This window comes from Protobothrops mucrosquamatus, unplaced genomic scaffold (assembly GCF_001527695.2).
Source record: "Protobothrops mucrosquamatus isolate PMUCROS unplaced genomic scaffold, P.Mucros_1.0 scaffold4275, whole genome shotgun sequence".
NCBI lineage: Eukaryota > Metazoa > Chordata > Lepidosauria > Squamata > Viperidae > Protobothrops > Protobothrops mucrosquamatus.
In genome coordinates this window covers 1-23,149 of record NW_015390192.1, presented here as the reverse complement: position 1 = coordinate 23,149, position 23,149 = coordinate 1, and the positions used below count along the sequence as shown (strand labels likewise).

The 23,149-nt window shown below is 41.7% G+C and overlaps 1 protein-coding gene across 4 annotated transcripts in view; it reads left to right on the top strand.

Annotated features, from left to right (window-relative positions):
• Positions 1–23,148, top strand: part of PHF20L1 (PHD finger protein 20 like 1) — a 37,842-nt gene extending 14,694 nt beyond the window's left edge. Inside the window, exons 5-9 of one of the 4 annotated variants that reach the window (XM_015828146.1) lie at positions 6,498–6,560; positions 11,765–11,972; positions 14,679–14,804; positions 16,971–17,053; positions 22,792–23,148. In XM_015828146.1, the coding sequence (XP_015683632.1) occupies positions 6,498–6,560; positions 11,765–11,972; positions 14,679–14,804; positions 16,971–17,053; positions 22,792–23,070 (759 nt within the window). In that variant the 3' untranslated portion in view covers positions 23,071–23,148. Of the gene's footprint in view, positions 1–6,497; positions 6,561–11,764; positions 11,973–14,678; positions 14,805–16,970; positions 17,060–22,791 lie in introns of those variants that run through there. The other 3 variants (XM_015828147.1, XM_015828148.1, XM_015828149.1) reach the window with 3 other exon arrangements.
• Position 23,149: the final 1 nt, after the last annotated feature.

Sequence of the window (23,149 nt, the reverse complement as noted above, 5' to 3'; positions counted from 1 at the left end):
GGGCTCCGAGTGCCGCCTCTGGCACCCGTGCCATAGGTTCGCCACCACTGCCATAGGAGTTGCTTATTTTCCAGGCAGAGCTTAACAGAGCGCGAGAGGGTGGGAAGGATTAAGAGTAGGTAGTTCTTGACTTACGACTAGTCACTTAGTAACCTTTTGAAGTTATGATGGACTTCCCTGTGGGCGTAAAGCCTGGTTCCAAAGTATTGGCACCTCCCCCTTGCGGTCACATGACCTCATGTCAAGCACTTGGCGAATGTCCGTCTGTTACATGACAATTTTGCTAAAAACCAGCACTTCTGGTTTTCAGTCAAACTGATTCGTAGCAACCATTGGTTAACCGCTGGGGTGTTCACTTTACAACAGGGGTGTCAAACTGCCGGCCTGCGGGCCGGACGCATCATCGTGAAACCACGCCCACCCCATGGCCGGCAATGGCGAAAAAGCTCCAATACGTTGCGCGATGTCACGTGACGTCGCGAGTTTGACATGTCTGCTTTACAACCACAAAAAAACGGTTGTAAAATCGGGCATGTCACATGGGCGACCCAGTTTGCTACCATCACAACTTACAACCTTCATGGCCAAGCTCCATTAAGGTTGTAAGTCGAGGACTTACATAGATATACTTTGAAATGAAAAACTTGCTATCATTAATTTACATGGTGTCTGATACTGAGTAACTATGAAGTACATTTTCTTAGAAAAGTTTGTAAGAAACTTTTTTCTAGGTTACTATAAGCACCTGCTTTTGCAAATGTACTCGTGTCTTCTATAAAAAAACAGAGAGATAAATGTACTCCGGCTACCTGATTAGCCTTTGCATGTAGCAGAGAAGAAATTTCCAGGAGTCTTTCAGAGTTGGTAGGTTTTAGCACATGCTTTTTAAAAGAAACACCTTGAGGTTTTGTACTCCCAGCTGTATTTCCTTGCAGAGTTTACTGTGTTCTTAAGATTTATGGCATGGTGTCATATGAGTTCTGAAATTAACTCTTGATTTCCACAAGATTATTTTAAACTCTGCCAAGAGATAAGGTACAGCTATTTACCTTGAAAAATATTGACAGAGTAGAATAAGAGTAAGGGTAAAAAGTAGAGTAAGAGGTAGAGTAGAGTAGAATGGAATAGGAATAGAATAGAATAGAAAACAGAATAGAAAATTAGAATAGAATATAATAGAATAGAATAATAGAACAGAACAGAACAGAACAGAACAGAACAGAATAGAAAATATGGAATGGAATAGAATATTCTTTATTGGCCAAGTGTGATTGGACACACAAGGAATTTGTCTCCAGTGCATAATTATTAGAATTTTTCCTGGTTTCTCACAATACTGTTCAAATGCTTCTCTTTGAGAAGCCACCTCCAAATCCAGAAATTTATTTTTTAGCAAAGTATTAACGTTTTTCAGAATGTCCATGAGAAAAATCTTGTAAAGTTTATTTAGATTCTTTGGATGAATTCCTGGGATAAAATTCATGAACTTGTGTCTCTCTGTGTGCACAGTTCCTTCTTAAATCCATGCCCAGCAGATGAGAATAAATGCTAACGGATCAGCTTGCCTTGGATTCAGGGGAAAAGGTCTAAGGAAGTCTAAAGCGCTGGTCACAAATTATGGATCCAAAAGAACCATTGCTGCCTGCTAAGGAAAGATGCAGAAGGAATGAACCTTTGGGGCTGCTACCCCTGAAGCAGCATTGACCAGGTCAGGGGCCAGAGAAGTAGTGCCCCAGGCTTATGACTTAACGGAATAACAATAACAGAGTTGGAAGGGACCTTGGAGATCTTCTAGTCCAACCCCTACCATTTCAGACAAATGGCTGTCCAGTCTCTTCTTTAAAAACTTCCAATGTTGGAGCATTCACAACTTCTGGAGGCAGGTTGTTCCCCTGATTAATTGTTCTAACAGTCAGGAAATTCCTCATTAATTCTAGATTGCTTCTCTCCTTGATTAGTTTCCATCCGTGTCTTCTTCATTGCTGAAACCTCGCTGAGGGCCTTTCAAAATCTGTTGCTGCTTTGGAGATGACAGGAGAGTATTCAGCGGACTTCACTGTCCAGCTGGAAATACAAGTAATCCTTGACTTACGCCCACAATTGAGTCCAGCGTTTCTGTTACTAAGTGAGACATTTGTTAAGTGAGTTCCCCCCCATTTTACAGCCTTTCTTGCCCAGTTCTTAGGTGAATCCCTGCAGTTGTTAAGTTAGTAACAAGGTTGTTAAGTGAATTTGGCTTCCCCATTGACTTTGCTCCTTAGAACAGTGATGGCGAACCTTTCAGAGACCGAGTGCCCAAACTGCAACCAAAGCCCACTTATTTATCGCAGGGTGCCAGGTGGGCATGGCCCACTGGGTGGGCGTGGCTGTGGTGGTCATGGCAGATTGGGTGGGTATGGCCAAGGTGAGCGTGGTCACCTCAGTGTTGCTCGTGGGGAGGGATGCCTGTGGGGGGTGGGCAGGGTTGGGGGAGATCCAGGGCGTCTCTGACAGGTGGGGCGGTAGGCAGGAGGCTCACCCTGCGGGGTGAGACGAGGCAGGGTGGGGTGCCATTGCCATGGGGCAAAGTAAGGACCGGGGCGGCTGCTGCCCGACACAGAGGCCAACAAGCACATGGGGGCCGACAGTGTCCGTCAGCAGCCACAGCCTGCTGGCCCCTCAACTGGTGCATTCGGGGGCTCCACAGCCCGCCGCCAGCAGTTCAAAGAAGCCACCTCTGAGCTGGATGGCCGGCCGACAGCTGAGGAGGCGATGCAGTGGGTCGTGCCCAGGAAAAGGAGAGCATGCGAGGTCAGGAGGGATGGGACGGGGGGGGGAGGGAAACCAGCCATGCCGTGATGCATCCGGCCACGAGTTAGCAGGCGGCTGGTTGAAGAGGGACAGTTGCCATCTCTGGGGCATGGTGCACGTGCCCACAGAGAGGGCTCTGAGTGCTGCCTCTGGCACCCGTGCCATAGGTTCACCACCACTGCCTTAGAAGGTCACAAAAGGTGGCATCACATGACCCCGGGACACTATAAACCGTCATAAATATGAGCCAGTTGCCAAGCGTCTAAATTTTGATCACGTGACCATGGAGATGCTGCAATGGTCACATGGGGAAACAGTCATAAGTTATTTTTTTCAGTGCCCAGCATCCGAATGTTGATCACATGACCACAGGAATGCGCCAATGGCCGTAATTGTGAAAAACAGTCTTAAGTCATTTTTGTTGTGATTCCTCGCCAGCCAGTGGACGTGGCAGCTGAGTCTGAGGAATCAGAGGAGGAGGAGGGGCCTGGAGTGACATCAGAGTTAGAGGAAGGCTCTGAAGAGCTCCAAGACTTGCAGTCTGACGAGGAGCCTGGCCCCTCTACTCGCGCTCAGGCTGAGACACAGCTGTGCTGTGAGTCTGAGTTGGACAGTGATGAATCACAGCTGGGAGATATCCAGGATGCACGAAAACGCCGGCAAGAGAAGCGAGTAGGACAGAGGAATGCAATGGGGCGGCTCCAAAGGCAAAGGAGAAGGCATTAGGAAGCCACGCCTTGGCTGCATAATAAAAGGGAAGGTGTGGGAGGTGCTGGTTGCTGAAGGCAACCGTTCGTGTTGAGGAATCGAGTTTCTGTGAATTGTGTTTGTTTGCCTTGGACATTAACTCAGGTCTGTGAATAATAAAAGGGGATTGGTTTTTTTCCTGCGGTTCCAGCCTGGTTGTTTGGAAGAAAGGTTTCTCCTTGTGAGCTTAACAAGGACTCACGTAGGCTGGGACAGAACAATATTTTTTCGCTGCCGTTGTAATTGTGGTCGATCCCTAAACGAACTGTTGTAAGTCGAGGGCTACCTGTACGCTCTTAGCCTGGTTAGATGTATAAAAGGAAGAGCAGTGGCAGCAAAAGTCAAAATAAAGCTGATGTAAAAGTAACTTTTTGGAAGAAGTTCAAATCCACTGAGATGCGAAATGGAAGATAAACTCTTCTCCAAGGAAGAATACGTATTATAGTTTGGTGGGTTATTTTTCCTCCCTTTTAGTAGCCACTGTTTTGGGCAGTGATTCTCAGAGAAGACCCTCCGTTGGCCCAGGTGGTATGAATTTACAATTCCAGATACTATTTCTTGACGATAATGTTAAAATAACACAGTTTTGCGATCTTCAAGCACGCCCTCATTTAAAATATCAAATGAGTTGCTTAGTTATAATAATAATAATAATAAAGTTGGAAGGGACCTTGGAGGTCATCTAGTCCAACCCCTGCTCAGGCAGGAAACCCTATACCATTTCAGACAAATGTCTGTCCAGTCTCTTCTTAAAAACTTCCAGTGTTGGAGCATTCACCGCTTCTGGAGGCAGGTTGTTCCACTGGTTAATTGTTCTAACTGTCAGGAAGTTTCTCCTTAGTTCCAGGTTGCTTCTCTCCTTGATTAGTTTCCATCCGTTGCTTCTTGTCCTGCCTTCAGGCACCTTGGAGAATAGCTTGACTCCCTCTTCTTTGTGGCAGCCCCTGAGATACTGGAAGACTGCTATCCTGTCCCCCCCTCGTCCTTCTCTTCGTTAAACTAGACATACCCAATTCCAGCAGCCTTTCCTTATATGTTTTAGCCTCCAGTCCCCTGATCATCTTTATTGCTCTTCTCTGTACTCTTTCTAGAGTCTCAGCATCTTTTTTACATCGTGGTGACCAAAACTGGATGCAGTATTCCAAGTGTGGCCTTACCAAGGCATTGTAAAGTGGTATTAACACTTCACGTGATCTTGATTCTATCCCACAGTTAATGCAGCCTAGCACTGTGAAGTCCCTTTTTTCATGATTGAGAATGAGCCAGGATGGCATGCTTGCCTGAGTTGTAGGATGGGGAAGAGAGTGAAAAAAGGGTTACTTAGACTTGATAAAAAGTTGTTTTTTTTTAAAAAAGAGCTTGATACCAGGTATAATGTAAGGAATATATAATGTAAGGAAAAAAAAACATACTGATTCAGGAAACAGTATCTAGAAATGAGTTGCTTAACCTGAAAAATCCCACAAGATTTTCTATTCTACAATATAACACAGGTAGTCCTTGTATTACAACAGTGATGTGATGGCCATTCATAGTTACAACGGCAGTGAAAAAAGTGACTTACAACCATTTTTCACACTTACAACCGTTGCGGTATCCCCATGGCCACATGAACAAAATCCAGAGGCTTGGCAACTGACTCATATTTATGACGGTTGCAGTGTCCCAGGGTCACGTGAACCCCTTTTGCGACCTTCTGGCAAGCAAAGTCACTGGGGAAGCCGAATTCACTTAACAACCGTTAAGTTTTGCTAACTTAACAAATTGCAGTTATTCACTTAACAACTGTGGCAAGAAAGGTCGTGAAATGGGGAAAAAATCACCAACCGTCTCGCTTAGCAACAAAAGTTTTGGGCTAAATTGTGGCCGTAGGTCAAGGACTACGTGTAGAGTAAAACCTGAATGTAAAAAATGCTTATTCATAATATATTTGAAAAGGATATATGGGACGTTTTATATCAGGGGTCTTCAAACTTGGCCTTTTTATGACTCGTGGACTTCAACTCCCAGAATTCCTCACCTGGCTGAGGAATTCTGGGAGTTGAAGTCCACAAGTCATAAAAGGGCCAAGTTTGAAGACCCCTGTTTTATACCATAGGTTTTTTGGGGCAAACCACAACAAGTTCCCTAAAGTAACAGAATATTTAACATTTGCAAAATTATAGAAATAAGACTACAAAGTTTCTCTTTTATCAACTGCTATGCTGTAAAGAGACTACTTGCTGCTTTTATCTCTGAATTTTAGCCTGAGCTATGAAAATAATGCTTAGTGAGATTTTTCAGAAGAAATGCGATTCCCCCCCCCCCTTTAGATGGAATAGGCTAATTAACTGTCAAAAATATACTTTTACCACTACTAGATACATTTGTATCCTGCAGAATATGGTGAGTGGTATAGAAATTTAATCTTTGGAAACATACTTAGTACACGTGTGTGCATGTGCACATGTGAATGTTTAGTCTTTACAACGCATGCTTATTTAATTCAGGTGTTTGGTTTTTTTAAAGACATCTGTTGGTATTCTTACTTGCGCTCCTGAGATACCAAGCAGTTTAGTGTTGTGTAATGGATACAGATTACGCACAAATCAGCATAACAAAATAAAATGCCAACGCTTATCTCCTTTATCTTAGATGTTATAGCAGGTTGCATAATTTGTAGGGATGAGCAATTGTTTTATATGTGTCTGCTTTCTAGCCTTGAGGTAGTCTTTATTTATTAAACTTGGCTGACTGTAAACCTTGACTGCAAGCAGAGACAAAGGCCACGTCGATCGATACCAATGTGAGCTTGGCCGCCACAGTTTTGCAGATCTGAGGCTGCCGTTCGCTAAAACTGTTGCGTTGGGAGGGCAAGAAATGGCGGAAGACTGGTGAATGGAGTCATCCCATTGAGAGGCCTGTGTGTGATAACTTGTCTTTTTGTTTCCATCTTTGTGTTTTATCTTCGATACGATTAGGCGCGCGAGAGGCAGCAGATAGCACCGGAGCTGAGATTAGTGACGGATAACGAGCCACGTGAAGTGAGTTTTGTGGGATTGTTGGAAGGAGAGGGAGGGTTCTTGGCACACAGGAAGCAGAAGCTGAGGAGAAACCACGAAAACCTGACGTGGCCAAGACCAGCAGAAGAGGTGGCAATGTAGGTGGAAGAGATCTGAGAGAGAGAGAGAAAGAGGGGCAGAGCTGTGGTAGAGCCTTGGAAGGTGAGAGCGTCAGTCCACGCGTGAATAACGCTTCAGGTGGGCTGTCTGTAGAGGTGACTAAGATCCCGTCCGAAAATGAGTATGGGTTATAACAGATAGTCCTTGACTTATGACCACAGTTGGGCCTAAAAATGTCTGTTGCTAAGCAAGACAGTTGTTAAGTGAGTTTTGCTCCATCTCACAACATTTCTTGCCACAGCTGCTAAGCGAATCACTGCAGTTGTTAACTTGGTAATGCAGTCGCTAAGCGAATCTGGCTTTCCCCCACTGACTTGGCTTGTCAGAAGGTCACAAAAGGGTGATTGCGTAACTCTAGGACCCTACAACCACCGTAAATGTGACTCAGTTGCCAAACCTTGGAATTTTGATCACGTGACCCTGGGGAGGCTGCGGTAGTTGTAACTGTGAAAAATGGTCCTACGATCGCTTTTTTTTCCAGTGCTGTTGTAACTTCAAACGGTCACTAAACAAACGGTTGTAAGTCGAGGAGTACCTGTAGCTGCTCAAGAAATCATCGGTGGAGCTAGGAACTTAAGAGGTGGTGGAATAATATTTTAGTCTGGTTTGCTCATGTTTAAAGCTGTACAATTATGAGGTATGGCTCTGAGAAATTTCATTCAGCGCAAAGAAATGTTTGCAGATCTGTTGAGGATTTGGGAAGCGCTCATAACGGTTCTGAGGTAACCGTTTGGATCGTTTGAAGTCTGAGACGGCAGTTCTCCAAAGTGAAAAAATAACTTATAATGTTTAACAGAACCTAACAAAAGAGAATTAACCTATAATACCCATAGTTTGTTGGATGTAAATCTGCAGTTTTATATACACACAGAAGATGCTGTCCTACTGGTATGATTAAAACAGATGGGATAATAGTGATAAAATTCAGTTGACAAATCATCCAAGTTTGATAAATACTTCTTCTAGGAAGGTGCAAATTTGCATATTAATTTAGAAGAAATCAAAAAGTTTCCTTTTTTTCTGAACCTTTGTGTAAGATTGATTTTACTGAAGAAGGTAAAATGCATTTTCTTTATGTGTGCATGCAGATTTGTCAGACTTTGAGTGCAAATGTAGACCTGCAGTCATAATCTTTACACTTTTGTGGGTTTTAACGTACATATGATAGAATCCTATAGTTGGAATTTTTCAGTTAAGCCAGTGAGTCCAATTATTTGCTCGATATAGGAATTCTGAATAAAGCATCCATGACAGATATCTCCCTTGCCTATATTTGAAGACATCCAATGAAAGAGAAGTCATTCCCCTCTTTATAACTGATTGCACTATCAAGTTACCTCTTTTGGTAATTGATTCCACTGTCACATTACAGAAAGTTTTCCTAGCATCCAACTGAACCTAACTTCATTTTGTCCAATATCTCTGGGATGATAGAGTACTGGTTTTGATCTTCTGTTTCCTCTTCTGAAGCCATATTCGCTTCAGTCATCTTTGATCAAGTCTGAGAACGCTTAATTTTTTAAGTCTCTCCTTGTAAGGCTTAGCTTCCTTAGCCCTGGCATCATTCTAGATCCTCTAAATCCCTTTTCTTAAATGTCCAGAATTGGACCAAATATTTGAATGTGGTGGTGATTGTTTTACATGATTTGGGAACTGTAATAATATTACTGTAGGTTTTGAATTTTTTGCAGCCACGTCATACGGCAGTGATGGCAAACCTTTTAGAGACCGAGTGCCCACACTAAAACCCAAAATCCACTTATGCATCGTCGGGTGCCGGGTGGGTGTGGCCCATTGGGTGGGCATGGCCCATTGGGTGGGCATGGCCCATTGGGTGGGCATGGCTGTAGTGGTAACAGCAGACTGGGTGGGACTAAAAAGTTCAATCAATCAATTCCAACTTTGCAAGATCTTTTTTTTTCCTGCGAGAAGTTGAAATTGACTGATTGAACCTTTTTTTTTTTGCACACAGCGGCGGAGGCCTAAAGCAAAAAGGTTTTATAAAATCCAGCTGAAGGCCTAGGACTGGGGCAACGGCACGCGTGCCCACAGAGAGGGCTCTGAGTGCCGCCTCTGGCACCCGTGCCATAGGTTCGCCACCACTGTCATAGGGATTCATATTCACCTAGTGATTAGTTACTTTTTCAAAGTACAAGTATTTCCCACAAAAAAGTATCATCAACCTGACGTCCTCCATCTTCTTACTGTGCATTTGATTATTATTTTTTCCTCTTCGTTTATCCTTCATTACATTTCATTACATTGCAACCCCTTTTTTCTAGCTTATCAAGGTCATCGTACAGTTTGTTGTTTTTGTCTTCTTCGTCATTGATCCCACTCAATTTCATGTCATCTGCAGATGTGGTGTTCCTCTTCATTTACCATTTCATCCCACTCTTAATGAATTGTTGACGAGTCCTACTTTTGGACGAATCAGGACAAACACTTCAAAAAGCAGGCAAATGAGAAAATTCTCCCGCTAGGCTGAGTTGGAAGAGTAACTGTTGATCATAGTTAATAGAGTATTCTTTTGAAATGCTTTGTAAAATATGATTTTTGTTAAAGAAAATCCGGCCAAGTGTTCATCTGACAAACCCACAATATTGATCTCTGCCTATTTCCATGATCCCTAAGTATTGTTCACTTTGTGACTTGTTCTAGAACAGTGATGGCGAACGTTTTAGAGACCGAGTGCCCAAACTGTAACCCAAAACCCACTTATGCATCGTCGGGTGCCGGGTGGGTGTGGCCCATTGGCTGGGTGTGGCCCATTGGCTGGGCGTGGCTGCGGTGGTAACAGCAGACTGGGTGGGACTAAAAAGTTCAATCAATTCCAACTTTGCAAGATTTTTTTTTCCCTTGAGAAGTTCAACCTTTTTTTTTTTTGCACAGAGCAGCGAAGGCCTAAAGGGAAAAGGTTTTATAAAACCCAGCTGAAGGCCTAGGACTGGGGCGATGGCGCGCGTGCCCACAGAGAGAGCTCTGAGTGCCGCCTCTGGCACCCGTGCCATAGGTTCGCCACCACTGTTCTAGAATGTACCAATATATGTCAGAGTGACAGCTATGTGTGGCATGTACATCTGTGCAGGTGTTACCTATGTAGCATTTCAGAGTCAACATCCTAAAAGATACATTAGAATTCACAGGTGAAAAACATAACTGTTTGCATCACCTTAAAGCAGAAGGGTGTCGAAACAGCAGATCTGAGGCAGTCTAGCCTGTTGCATATTAGTGTAGCTCTGAACTGATTTTTAATTACAACAGATATTCTAGATTTCTGAAGCTATCGTAAAACAGTTAAGATGATTTAAAGTCTTCTTAGGCTATAAAAGTTTACAAAATAATAGAAACAGTTAAGATGATTTAAAGCAGTGGTTCTCAACCTGTGGGTCGGGACCCCATTTGGGGTCGATCAACCATTTCATGGGGGTCGCCAAGCAAGGCTGTCCGCCATTTTTTTGTCCGCCATTTTTTCCCCTTTTCTGGCGGGTGCCTTACCTCCCTTGGGCTGGGCCAGCTGGTGGTCAGCCTGCTCCATCTCTGCCGCTTGCCAGCTACGCCTCCGCCGGTGCAGGGGGCGGAACCACGCATGCGCGGCGCTCCTGGGCAGGGAAAGTCCTCGACTTATGACCGGTTGGGTAGTCCTCGACTTACGACCAGTTAGTCCTCGACTTACGACTGGTTTAGTCCTCGACTTACGACTGGTTTAGTCCTCGACTTATGACTGGTTTGGGGTCGCGGCATTAAAAAGGTTGAGAACCACTGATTTAAAGTCTTCTTAGGCTATAAAAGTTTACAAAATAATAGAAAACAGCTCACTACTTGTTCTGGACATTTTCCTTTAAAAGACATCCAAAGAATCTGGGCTAAATTAGTAATGGATATACTAGTGCTGTATGGATGATAGAGTTGCCTTAATAGGGTTTTATTTTTTTTTCCTGGCATGAAGGTTAACCGTGGCAAGCAAAATATTTGCTAATATTTGGAATCAAAGAGTTGGCACAAATTTCCGTTTCAAAGAATGGGAAAGATTTCTGCCTAAGACAGTAAAGGTTTGGTTAGATAATGTTATTTATTTATTCAACCTAGATGATGCCTGATTCAAAATTAGGCCATTGAAATTGATACACAGATAGTCAGATCTGGCATGGAGGAGTCCTGGACAGTTTTATACAGCGCCTTGTAAGGCACTTGATGCTATTGCTAATATTTTCACTGTCAAACCTTAAAACTGTTAAGGCAAATAAACGGGGGTATAGAAAGCTACCATACAGAAATGGAAAGTTCCAGAAAACTGCAATATTCTGTTTTTTCTCTAGATTACACTGTCTCTCAGTGATTTCTAGACGTCAGTTTGCCAAATCTAAAGAGGTCAGCAAGAGCTCTTTAGAACATGACAATTAGCATGGCCCAAATAAGACATAGAACAGTGATGGCGAACCTTTTAGAGACTTGAGTGCCCAAACTGCAACCCAAAACCCACTTATGCATCGTCGGGTGCCGGGTGGGTGTGGCCCATTGGGTGGGCATGGCTGCGGTGGTAACAGCAGATTGGGTGGGACTAAAAAGTTCATTCAATCAATTCCAACTTTGCAAGATCTTTTTTTTCCCACGAGAAGTTGAAATTGACTGATTGATTGAACCTTTTTTTTTTGTACACTGTGACGGAGGCCTAAAGCGAAAAGGTTTTATAAAACCCAGCTGAAGGCCTAGAACTGGGGCGATGGTGCGCGTTCCCACAGAGAGGGCTCTGAGTGCCGCCTCTGGCACCCGTGCCATAGGTTCGCCACCACTGACATAGAACATTCTAGACTTTTTAACAGCATTTAATTCCTACAATGGGAGCTTGGGCACCCGGGATAAAACTAACCTGTTATCAAACCCTTGTTTCTTTGTGTGTGTGTATGTGTGTGTCTCATATATCTTTAAGTATCAATTTACAAGAAACATTAGAAATTCAAAATAGATATTCTTCAGCATGAAAATTTTTTCCCCTTTATGATACCTTCATATCTGGATTTTAATTTGAGGTTGTTGTTCTCTTTCGTTTTCTCCCCTTTTCAAAGGATTGGATAGCTTTGGTCAAAGCCGCAGCAGTGGCAGCCGCGAAAAACAAAGCAGGAGTTAAGCCACGGACGAGCGCGAACAGTAACAAAGACAAAGAGGAGAGAAAGTGGTTCAAAATACCTTCAAAGAAGGAAGAGACATCAACTTCAGCCATGGTCCAGAAAGTCCAGAAGAAAGAAGAACAGCCCACATCCAGTGAGACATTTGGTATAACTATATTTATTGTATACATGGTTTTCCTTTAAAATAGCTGTTTATTTGTTTGTTTGTTCCTTGATTAAATTTACATGCTGCCCATCTCACTGTTGAAGCAACTGTGGGTGGCCTATAAATTACAGGTAGTCCTTGACTTACGACCACAATTTTTGTTGCTCAACAAGACATTTAAATGAGTTTTGCCCCATTTTACATCCTTTGTTGCCTTGTTAATGTAATCATTCAGTCGGTAAGAAAATCTGGCTTCTCCCACTGACTTTGCTTGTCAGAAGCCAGCTGGGAAGGTTACAGATGGGGATCACATGGCCCCTGGGACAGTGCAACTCTTTTCAATATATGCCAGTTGCCAAGCGTCCAAATTTGAGTCACGTGACCATGGGGCTGCTGCAATGGTTATAAAGGTGAAAACTGGTCATAAGTCACTTTTTTCACTGCCGTTGTAACTTCAGACAGTCACTAAATGAACGGTTGTAAGTCAAGGACTTGCAGTTTTGGTCACCACGATGTAAAAAAGATGTTGAGACTCTAGAAAGAGTACAGAGAAGAGCAACAAAGATGATCAGGGGGCTGGAGGCTGGAATTGGGCATGTCTACTTTAATGAAGAGAAGGACGAGGGGGGGACATGATAGCAGCCTTCCAATATCTCAGGGGCTGCCCCAAAGAAGAGGGAGTCAAGCTATTCTCCAAAGCGCCTGAAGGCAGGACAAGAAGCAATGGATGGAAACTAATCAAGGAGAAGCAACCTAGAACTAAGGAGAAACTTCCTGACAGTTAGAACAATTAACCAGTGGAACAACCTGCCTCCAGAAGCGGTGAATGTTCCAACACTGGAAATTTTTAAGAAGAGACTGGACAGCCATTTGTCTGAAATGGTATAGGGTTTCCTGCCTGAGCAGGGGGTTGGACTAGATGACCTCCAAGGTCCCTTCCAACGGTTTTTTTTTTATTATTATTATTATTATTATTATTATTATTATTATTATCATCATCATCATTATCATTATCATTATCATTATCATTATGAACTACCTGTTTTAATCAATAATGCACTACCTTGGTCTGTGATCCTATAATGGTAGTTGTTTATATGCTTGTTGTAGTTGTTTAACAGCAGGTTGCAAGCACAAAAACGTCTGTTTTGCCTGATACCACTTCATGCTAACTGGGCTTTTGAGACGTGCTTGGATGAATGTTCCAGGCATGATGTGATGAGATTTTAATTCTGTCTTTCTGAAATTATTACTACACTCCCTTTAAAAGATGAGAAAGCACAGAGATAGGAATTTGGCTGAGCTTTTTGTATTCATGTTTTTATCTCCTGCTTGCCTTATGTCAAAGCAGAGAGGGGAGCATTAGTTAAGGCTCCTGTAGCAAGGATAACAAAGGAAACGTTGCTGCGTTTGTGCCAGTAGCTATTTGTTTTACTATATTGTTGCCATTGCCGCTCTTGCGATTGTTCTAAGGCTTTTGTATAATTTACTTATCAATTTTTTAAACGGAAAGTTGGATTATTGTGATCCACTGTTCATGCTCTCCTGTCTTCATGCGCTCCTGGAGGACCATCCAGAAATTGCAGCTAGCCCTTGGAAAAACCTGGATCAGAATGCTCTGGGGAGAGAACCACAGAACATTCCAGAGCGCTCTAGAATTTACGGTCTTAGAACAGTATCTTTTGCCCAATCCTAATAAAAAAAATATCTCCAGAGATTTAATTATGATTTCTAATGTTCTTTCATAATAGCATAGGGCAGTGATGGCGAACCTTTCAGAGACCGAGTGCCCAAACTGCAATCCAAAACCTACTTATTTATCGCTGGGTGCCAGGTGGGCGTGGCCCACTGGGTGGGTGTGACTCGTCATGGCAGACTGGGTGGGTGTGGCCAAGGTGGGCGTGATCACTTTGATGTTGCTCGTGGGGAGGGACGCCTCGGGGCCGGTTAGGGTTGGGGGAGATCCAGGGGGTCTCTGGCAGGTGGGGCAGCGGGCAGGAGATTTGTCCTGCGGGATGAGGCGAGGCAAGGTGAGGCAGGGCGGGGGTGCCATTGTCACAGGGCAAGGTGAGGCAGGGGCCGGGGCGGCTGCTGCCTGACACCATCAGCCCCCGCACACAGAGGCCAGCGAGCGCATGGGTGCTGGGACGCATCTGGCCACGTGGGACCTCGGCGAGTTAGCGGGTGGCTGGTTGAAGAGGGACGGTTGCCATCTCCAGGGCGTGGCGCGTGTGCCCACAGAGAGGGCTCTGAGTGCCGCCTCTGGCACGTGTGCCATAGGTTCGCCACCACTGGCATATGGGGTTTGCTATATCTATATAAATAAAAATGTAAATGTTCGTTTATTCAAAATCATAAATCTCCGAAAGTTCTTCACCGATTGCTTTGAATTTTTGACACAACGTTGCATTCGAATACGCGCGTGTTTTTATATACCTACTATTATATAGATGTCACACCTGTGACAGGTAAAAACATGCTTTTTTTGAAAAACAGCGCCATCTGTTGGACGTAAAAGCAACACACGCTAGCATTGTGAAATTAAACATATTACAAACGTGCGCTTTCTCTTTTCTTTCTTTTTCATTTAACCAGACTGAGCCACAGCAACGCGTGGCCGGGTACAGCTAGTTGTAAATATTTACTTAGAGGGGCTTTTAAAATAAGGAGCTTATACATTATTTATTCTATATTTTTTTTATGTAGGATTTCCTCTGGTGGATGTCCCAAAGATTGCCTTTGTACAGGCGGAGAATGCATTAGCGCACAAGAGGAAAAACAATCTCGGCAACTCATTTCAAGCAAAGAGGGCCCGTCTTAACAAGATCACTGGTAAGCTGTCATTTCAGATCAGCTACGGTGGCTGTTGAAATTGTTGGCCTGGTTCATATTGGGCAAGAAAGTTGTGTGTGAGAGGGCGTGTGTGTGTGTGTGTGTGTGTACAGGTAGTTCTCGACTTGCAACCAGTCATTTAATGACCGAAGCTACAACAGCACTGAAAAAAGCGACTTATTACTGTTTTTCCACACTTGGTCACGTGATCAAAATCCGGACGCTTGGCAACTGGCTCATATTTATGACGGTTGCAGTGTCCCGGGGTCATGTGATCACCTTTTGTGACCTTCTGACAATATCAGTGGGGAAGCCAGATGCATTCAACAACCATGTTACTAACTTAACTACCGCAGCGATTCACTTTGCAACTGTGGCAATAAAGGCCGTAAAATGGAGCATAAGTAACTTAATAACTGTCTTGCTTCGCAACAAAAACTTTGGGCTCTGTTGTCGTAAGTCGAGGACTACCTGCATAATGAGCATTAGCAAAGTGGGAGAGTGGTAATTTTAGAAAATACGTTTAATGAAAGGGTAAAGCAAGCCCGTGCCTTTTAGTTTTTTGCAACAGTCACTAAACAAAAGATTTTTAGCTGTCAAGAGAACCAATGGCTTGCTGTAGTTCAGATTTGCCTCTATTATTTGTTAATAAATGCTGGATTTTGGTAAAACTGTTGTAAAATGCAGTCATAGGACAGCAGGACGCTGCAAACAGCTGTAAATGCTGGCCAGTCGCCAAGCACATGAATTAGGATCATGTGACCATGGTGGGGCTGGCTATCGTAACTTTGGAACCGGGTTTTAAGTCCCTTGGGAAGGTCTTTTGTAACTTCAGATGGTTGCTAAGCGACCGGTCGTAAGTTGAGGTCTACCTACATTTGAACATAGCCACTTCTGGATTCAAGAAACCGGATCCCGTGCAGTTTCTAAGCAGGGTCTGTCCAGGAGTTTTGCAAGCTTGCTGGCATGGACTGGATGTAGGAACTCTCACAGATTGATTCCCTCCTCTCTCCTGTGCTCTCCCAGATAATAAAATATCAGCTTGATATTCTATCAGATAGAATGCCTTGGTAAGACCACACTTGGATTACTGCATCCAGCTTTGGTCACCACAATGTAAAAAATATGTTGAGACTCTGGAAAGAGTTCAGAGAAGAGCAATAACAATGATTAGGGGATATAAGTATGGTTGCTGGAATTTGGTATGTCTAGTTTAATGTAAAAAAGGACCAGGGGTGACATGATAACAGTGTTCCAGTATCTCAGGGGCTGCCACAAAGAAGAGGGAGTCAAGTTATTCTCCAAAGGACCTGAAGGCAAAACAAGAAACAATGGATGGAAACTAATTGAGAGAAGCAACCTAGAACTAAGGAGAAACTTCCTGACAGTTAGAACAATTAACCAGTGGAACAACCTGCCTCCAGAAGTTGTAGATGCTCCAACACTGGTAGTTTCTAAGAAGAGATTGGACAACTATTTGTCTGAAATGATACTGGTTTTCCTGCCTGAGCAGGGGGTTGGACTAGATGACCTCCAAGGTCCCTTCCAACTCCATTATTCTGTTCTGTTAACTCTCTGCTTAAGAAGAAATGCAAACAATTTAAATATTTGCATCATAAAACCAAGAACTAGAGAGCCGGTTTGGTTTAGTGGTTAAATCTCTAACTGAGCAACCAGGAGAACATGAGTTCTAGTCCTGCCTTGGGCGTGAAAAACCAGCTGGGTGACTTTGAGCCCCTCATTCTCAGCCCAACGCATCTTAACAGATTTGTTGTTGTGGTTGTTATTCTAATTTATGTAGTTGCCCATCTGTCCCAGAAACTTTCGGCAGCGAACCAAGTAAAAACATGACATTCCATTAAACCAAAAAGGGAAAAAAGAAACATATCAAAACCATCACAAATACAAGCATCTGAATTTTGATCACATGACTAGAGGGATGCTGCAAAGGTCATAAGTGTGAAAAAAGGGTCCTAGGTCACCTTTTTTCAGCGCTGTAGTAACTTTGAATGGTCACTCAATGAACGACTGTTAAGTCGGGAACCACCTGTGCTGAGAGCCACCTGTACTCAGATCTACCTGTGCAACCATCCATGACCCAATGCCACGGCGGTTATTTCAAACGGGGGGTCCTATTTTTATGATGTTTTTTTTTTTCTTGTACAGGATTGTTGGCATCCAAAGCTGTCAGTGCTGACGGTGCTGAAAAGAAACAAGACCGCAAAGAAGCAGCTCCAGTCTTGGAGCAGGTATGAAATTGTAGAGTTGATTCTTTTCCGAGGGCCATTCTGGAATGTACTATGGGAAAATACCAGATCTGTGATGTGAATATTGTCTTGCTAGGCAGAAGCCGAGAGGGCACTAAAAGAACGACGTGTATGTGTATATATATACCTCTGCGTCAATGAAAGTAATGGAAGTAAATCTGTTGCTCCTAAGGAGGCCTAACCCGGAAGCCAGTTCGAGACGCAGTCTGGACTGGACTTCTGCCGTTGGCCCTTAGGCCAGAGGAATTGGATGTCTTAATTTATGGTTACCTTCCTTTTCATTGTCTATGGAGATTCTCAGTCATCCAGGTCATGGTTGTCCCAAAGGGGCTTTTTCAAAAGACAACTTTCTCTTGAAGACTTCTCACCCAAGAAGCACCTTCAGTTCACAAAGAACAGAAGATGCTTCTTGGATAAGAAACAAAATGTTTTCAAGAGAGAGAGAGAAAGAGAAAAAAGAAAGTTCAGTTGCCCTTTTAAAAAAAAGCACCTTTGGGACTTTATTTTTAATTGTCATTAGCAAAACATTCCAAGAATCAAAACAACAACAAAAACAAACAAACACCTGGATGTCTCTTCCCAGGTACTGTTACACTATAGCTGAAATTGTGCCAACAAGTGACTTAAAAGACCCTTGACGCAAATTCCAGTTGCGCCTTCACACAGGGGTTGTTGACATCTACCAGAACTTCCTCCGAGGGAAGTTTCCTTTCTGTTGTAAGAATTGGTGGTTGTAAACTTGTATGTGTTTATGGAACTGTTCAATGAGCCATATTACTAACCCTCCTCCTCCACCTCCTCCTCCTCCTCCTTGGATTAAGCGCTAGATTTTTAAATAAATATTAAAAAAGGAAACACATTAAAAACCTCTTAGGGATTTGGTTTTAGTTCAGATTTAAAGGAGAGATGCCTGCATTCGCTTTAATTTTTCTGCTCCATTTGGATTTTCTCCTGCCTTGCATTTAGTGCATAACTATGACTTTTAAGGACAAGGCTGGTGAGTTAAGCCTACTAAGAGGATAGTTTGCTATTCTCAATACAATGGGAGTGGTTCCCAGAAATGAGCCCCTCTTCTCAGTGTGCTAACTTATGAGTTTAAGGCTTTCTACCCAACCAGATAGTAAGGACAAGCTATTTCTATCCCCTTTACTAGGTTCCTAATATATTCCTAGAATAGTCTGATAGACCTATTGCAGTGTCTCATTTTATATAACCTAGTAAGTTAACAGTTGAAAATAAAATAGTACAACATCCTAGGCCCCTGAAATCCCCAGATTTCTAGCAGGTAGTAAGATGTTCTACTGAACCTGCTTTGCAACAACTTTTTCTAACATAGTTAGGACGGATAGCGTAGGCCACAGGATTCAAAATTAGGTCTTTAAGAGCAAAATCATTTGACCTTAAATCCAGATGAATTGAATCTAGCTTGTTCTCAATTTACCAACTCTGAACTACCGTGTGAACATGCCCTCAGTATGCTTAGTAAATGTGCATGACTTAAAAAGCTGTCAGCAAATTTGGCCTGTGAGGACAGATCTAAACTTTCTCACATTTTTTTTTTACTGAGTTTGGATCGTTAATGTTATATTTAGCATAGTTTTGGTTTCATGAATAGATATTTTTTTTAAAAAAAAATTTCCCTTGAAAAATATTTCTACACTGTTCCTTTTTTCTCCCAAAATGAATCCTTTTTTGAAAAGCTTGATTCATTTTGGGCCACATAATTTAATCAAAAATACCTATTCAAGACACTTCACAGCTGTTTTTTTTCCCCTATTCCCTTGCTGTTCCAGTGCTGTTTTGAAGGAAGATCCTTTTTGTGGAATCTATAAACTTTATCCATATGCTAATTCAGATCCATTTGGATTTAGAAATTAGGCCACCAGACTAGAAGGAACATCTGTTGTTTTCATGCAGTTGCTTTTGATACATTGATCAACCCTTTGGATCAAAACAAAAACTGGCTTTTTATTTATTTTGAGCAGAACATTTTCATTTTAGTTTGAGTTGGGCAGCTAAATTGCTTGGGCAATCTCTCTCGGAGGAGCATGAAAGTGATCCTACAGCTCCTTCCTGATCTCCAAACTGGAATTCAGTTATAACTGTTTTCTTAAGGGCCACATTTAAGAGTTTTGTCCTCATAATTTTATATGAGAATCGTTTGCATATTGATTTTCTGCGCAGTTTCGGAGGGCAATTCTGCATATTTCAAAGCACAGAGCAGCCTCGTGTTCCCATAACAGCTTCCTACTGAATTGACCTTCCTTGCTCAAGCAAAATACCCATTTTTAGCCTCAGACAAATCAAAGCAAGCATTTTTTATTTAACATACCATTCCCCCCCTCCTTTCCTTTTTCTGTCCCTATCATCTTTTTCTAAACCTTTATACTCAAAAAAGTAAACGTCCAAACTTATCAACTGGGGACGATTTTTATTCCACATCAGTTGGATCCTGATGCCATGGTGCCTTTCCACGCTCCTGCAGCTAAGGCTGATCCTGGCAGAAGCCAGACAAGGGATATTGCAAAAGGCACCAGGAGAAACAATGGAGGAATTTATCTGTGGGGATTGGAGGAGAGTTATAAAATAAGAGTTGTTATTTTTCCAGTTGTAAATGTGCGTTTTTGTAACTTGTAGCTGCACCAGAGTTTCTTTCTTTTAGATTTTTATTTTTTTGGGGTGCACATTAAGGATAGATTGACCGCAGAGAGAGAATTGAAGGTCTAATGAAATTAAGAAGCTATAAAGCATTCAAAATATGCAACCCTTGTTGGCACTTTTCCCAGTTTAGCAACCAAATAACGGATTTTGATTCTGATATCTAATTCCTACAGTTCAGATAGAGCATGTAAAACTTTAGGTGGAGCGGATAAAATATTTCTCACCAGATACACCTGTCAACATTATTAAAACAAAAACATCTTAGTGGAGTCATCATGACGCCAGGATTGTTACGATGCCAGTGGAAGGAATTAGGTATAATTTCATTCCACAGTGCTGCTTCCAAGCACGCCTCCAAATCTATTAAATTAAAAACCTGGTGACTGTTCCATGAACCACACAACCCAAATTTATTTTATTTATTTAAACAATTATACAACTGCCCATCTCACAGCAGTGACTTTGGTTGGCATACAACAATTAGAACCACCACAAAAATAAAAAAAATTCATGACACCCCCATTTAAAACACTAACCCTCAAAACAAAATATAATAGCTTGGCTCAAAAGGCTAGAGATAGTCACACCGAAGTTGAAATGCCAGTTTTGCAGATCTTGTTCTGTAAGCCACATAATGTAAAACAATACTTTTTAAATTAAAATTAAATGTGGCTGGTCTTCTTGGACTCTAGCTTACAGACTGTTATTAACATAAGAGATTTAACAGCCTATAAAATATGAATTTGCAAACCCTTGATAGAAAACATATAACCAAAGATAAAGAAAATTGGTACAGAAAAATTGGAATTTGAAATGGAAAGAAATGTGTTGCCTGAATGAAAGAAATAATAGATTAATGAGAAGTCAGAAAAATATAACATTTTCTTTTAGCTTCTAGCCAATCATGGCAGTGGTTCCATCCAAGAATCAGTTATCGGTCTTTTAAGTTATACATACACAGACAAAAACCTGGTTCTACTTTTAAACCTGAAATTGTAACCATAACTTAAGTGGATTTTCAAATGATGGTTATAAAGAAAATACATTTGGTTAATACCAGTGTGTGTACAGCCCAAATTGTGGTTTATTCTGGGAGGACCCAAGACTGGGTTGCAAATTTGACATTTGTTTTCTAAGGCATAAATAATTTTTTTTAGGAATCAGTGGCTTTATAATGCCAAGGTGTCTGCAGCTAAACATTGATGGTTAAAAGGTTATAATGAAAAGAAATTCAGATTGTCTCCTCTGGTTGTTAATTTCTCTTCCCACCTTTCTGGTTTACAATATCTTAAACCTAAACCCTCAGGTTACATGTTGCAGGTACAGTAGTTATTTAATTGTGTTATTAGGATCGGGCCTTGTACTTAAACTTTAGAACAATATCTGCTTAGATTAATTAATTTTCATTAAGGTTCTTTCTCATGTTTAATTTTGTCCTTGTTAAAGAGGTTTAAGCACCTTATTAGAACAAGTTTTTAAAACCTTGTTTTAAATACTTTTGTAACTTTGAAAGTAACGGTTTCTGTAGTGATGTCTTTCACACGTGAAGATGAACAATAAAATCATTTATTTACAAGCTATGGCTCTAATTAATTTCTGGCAATTTTCTTAACCAGCTTTAGCCATGTCCTACAGTCTTCCAGTTGTTTTACATGAACAAGCGATGCTCAGTGTACATGCATAACTGGATCAGGGTTAGCATGGATGACAATTGAATGGAATGTTTGCTCCGCCAGCCTTTACATCATATTTCCATTACATTGAATGTAGCAAGGACATTGAACTAGAACCACATTCTGTCTTATCAAGCACGACACTAATCCTATTGTGGTTGGGGCAGTTTCTTTGCATAGTTCATGCACGTCCTAGGACTGCTTTACATTATTTATCTAGTCATCCGTGCCTAACATCCATCTTTTGATGCAAAAGTCTCAGCCTGGAGAACACGTTTTGGGTCATGAATTTGATTCTTACTATGTAAGTTTACTTGTCTGTTTTTAATGAAAAGGCAAATGATCCTGAATTTCCCCCAGTGCTTGAACGAAAGGCTTACTGGCACAATATTTAGCTCTGCCAGATGAAAGTGGTTTGAACTGTGTGTGGGGGAATAGCTCTCTAGACATGTATGTAAAATGCTGGTATTTGTAAATTCAGGTTATGTGAATATGATGATTCATTATGTGTACTGAACAAAACGGATGTAGAGTCATTACATTTTGAAAATATATGCTTTGTTTTTCCTGACTTGATAAGATGACACTCGTTGTTATTGCTTTTAATTGACAAATTTTGTGGTCCTTATGACAGCTAATGTACAGGTGATATCCAGATTATGTGCTAAAATACAGAATATAGTCAATGATTTAAAAAAGTAAAGGGACCCTGCCAGCCTCTTCATATCTTGTATTCAGACTGACCTACATATGTGGGAAATTGTGGATTTTAATAATGACTCATTTAATGATTTTTGAATCTGGCAAACAGGAAGCTAGAATATTTGCATCACTAGATAGTTTTGTAACACAACCGAGTTTTATAATTGCAAACTCCTTAATTGTGCTTTTTAAGGAATGCTATAGAAACTCCTGATACAGAAACATGGCAAAATTTGGTCCACTCAATCCGAGATTAATATGTTTGGAAGAATTATGATGCTCAGTCTGAAGAGATGGGTATGGCTTCACATCCTAATCCAGAGATCAATATGAAGTGTAAATTGCATATGATGGAAGGGTTTACTTCAGACATGGAAGAAATACCCTTTCTTCTCCTCCTGCTGTGTTATGCAAGACTGCATTATTTCTCTGGGAAATGAAGGAGGAGATGTTCACAGAACAGGCCTACTGTGGAGAGGAGATCACTGGATTGGGATGACGGCCTTTGGCCTTGTTCCTTTTTAAACGTTAAGATGCTTGATTTAAATCTTTCTTTCCTACTGAAAAAAAAATGTTTAAATGCTAAAATTGCTTTTTTTAAAACAAAAACAAAAACAAAGTAGAATGCGAGAGCTACAGTGAAGAAAATGCAATAAAAGTATCAATTTCTTATTATTTATTCAGGAGATATCACCTAAGCCTCAAAGTCAGAAAAAATATGAAGCTGATATTAGCAGTTCTGCCAACATTCAGAAATCGGCACTGCTGCTCTCCAGCCTGGCTTCAGGAAAGTCGCGCAGCAAGAAATGCAAACAAGAATCTGGAGATTCTGCAGGGTGTCTAAAGCCCCTTAAAACGCCAATTTCCCCAGAATTAATACAAGTGGAGGATTTGACCCTGATCTCCCAGCTTCCTTCTTCTGGGATAAATAAAACTAGTGAGCACAGACATTTTAAAACATAACCTTAATTGAGAAGTCATCATTGGTGGGTGGGTGGTTGTTTTGTTTGAATATGGCTTGTTGATCATGAGTAGATTTTTG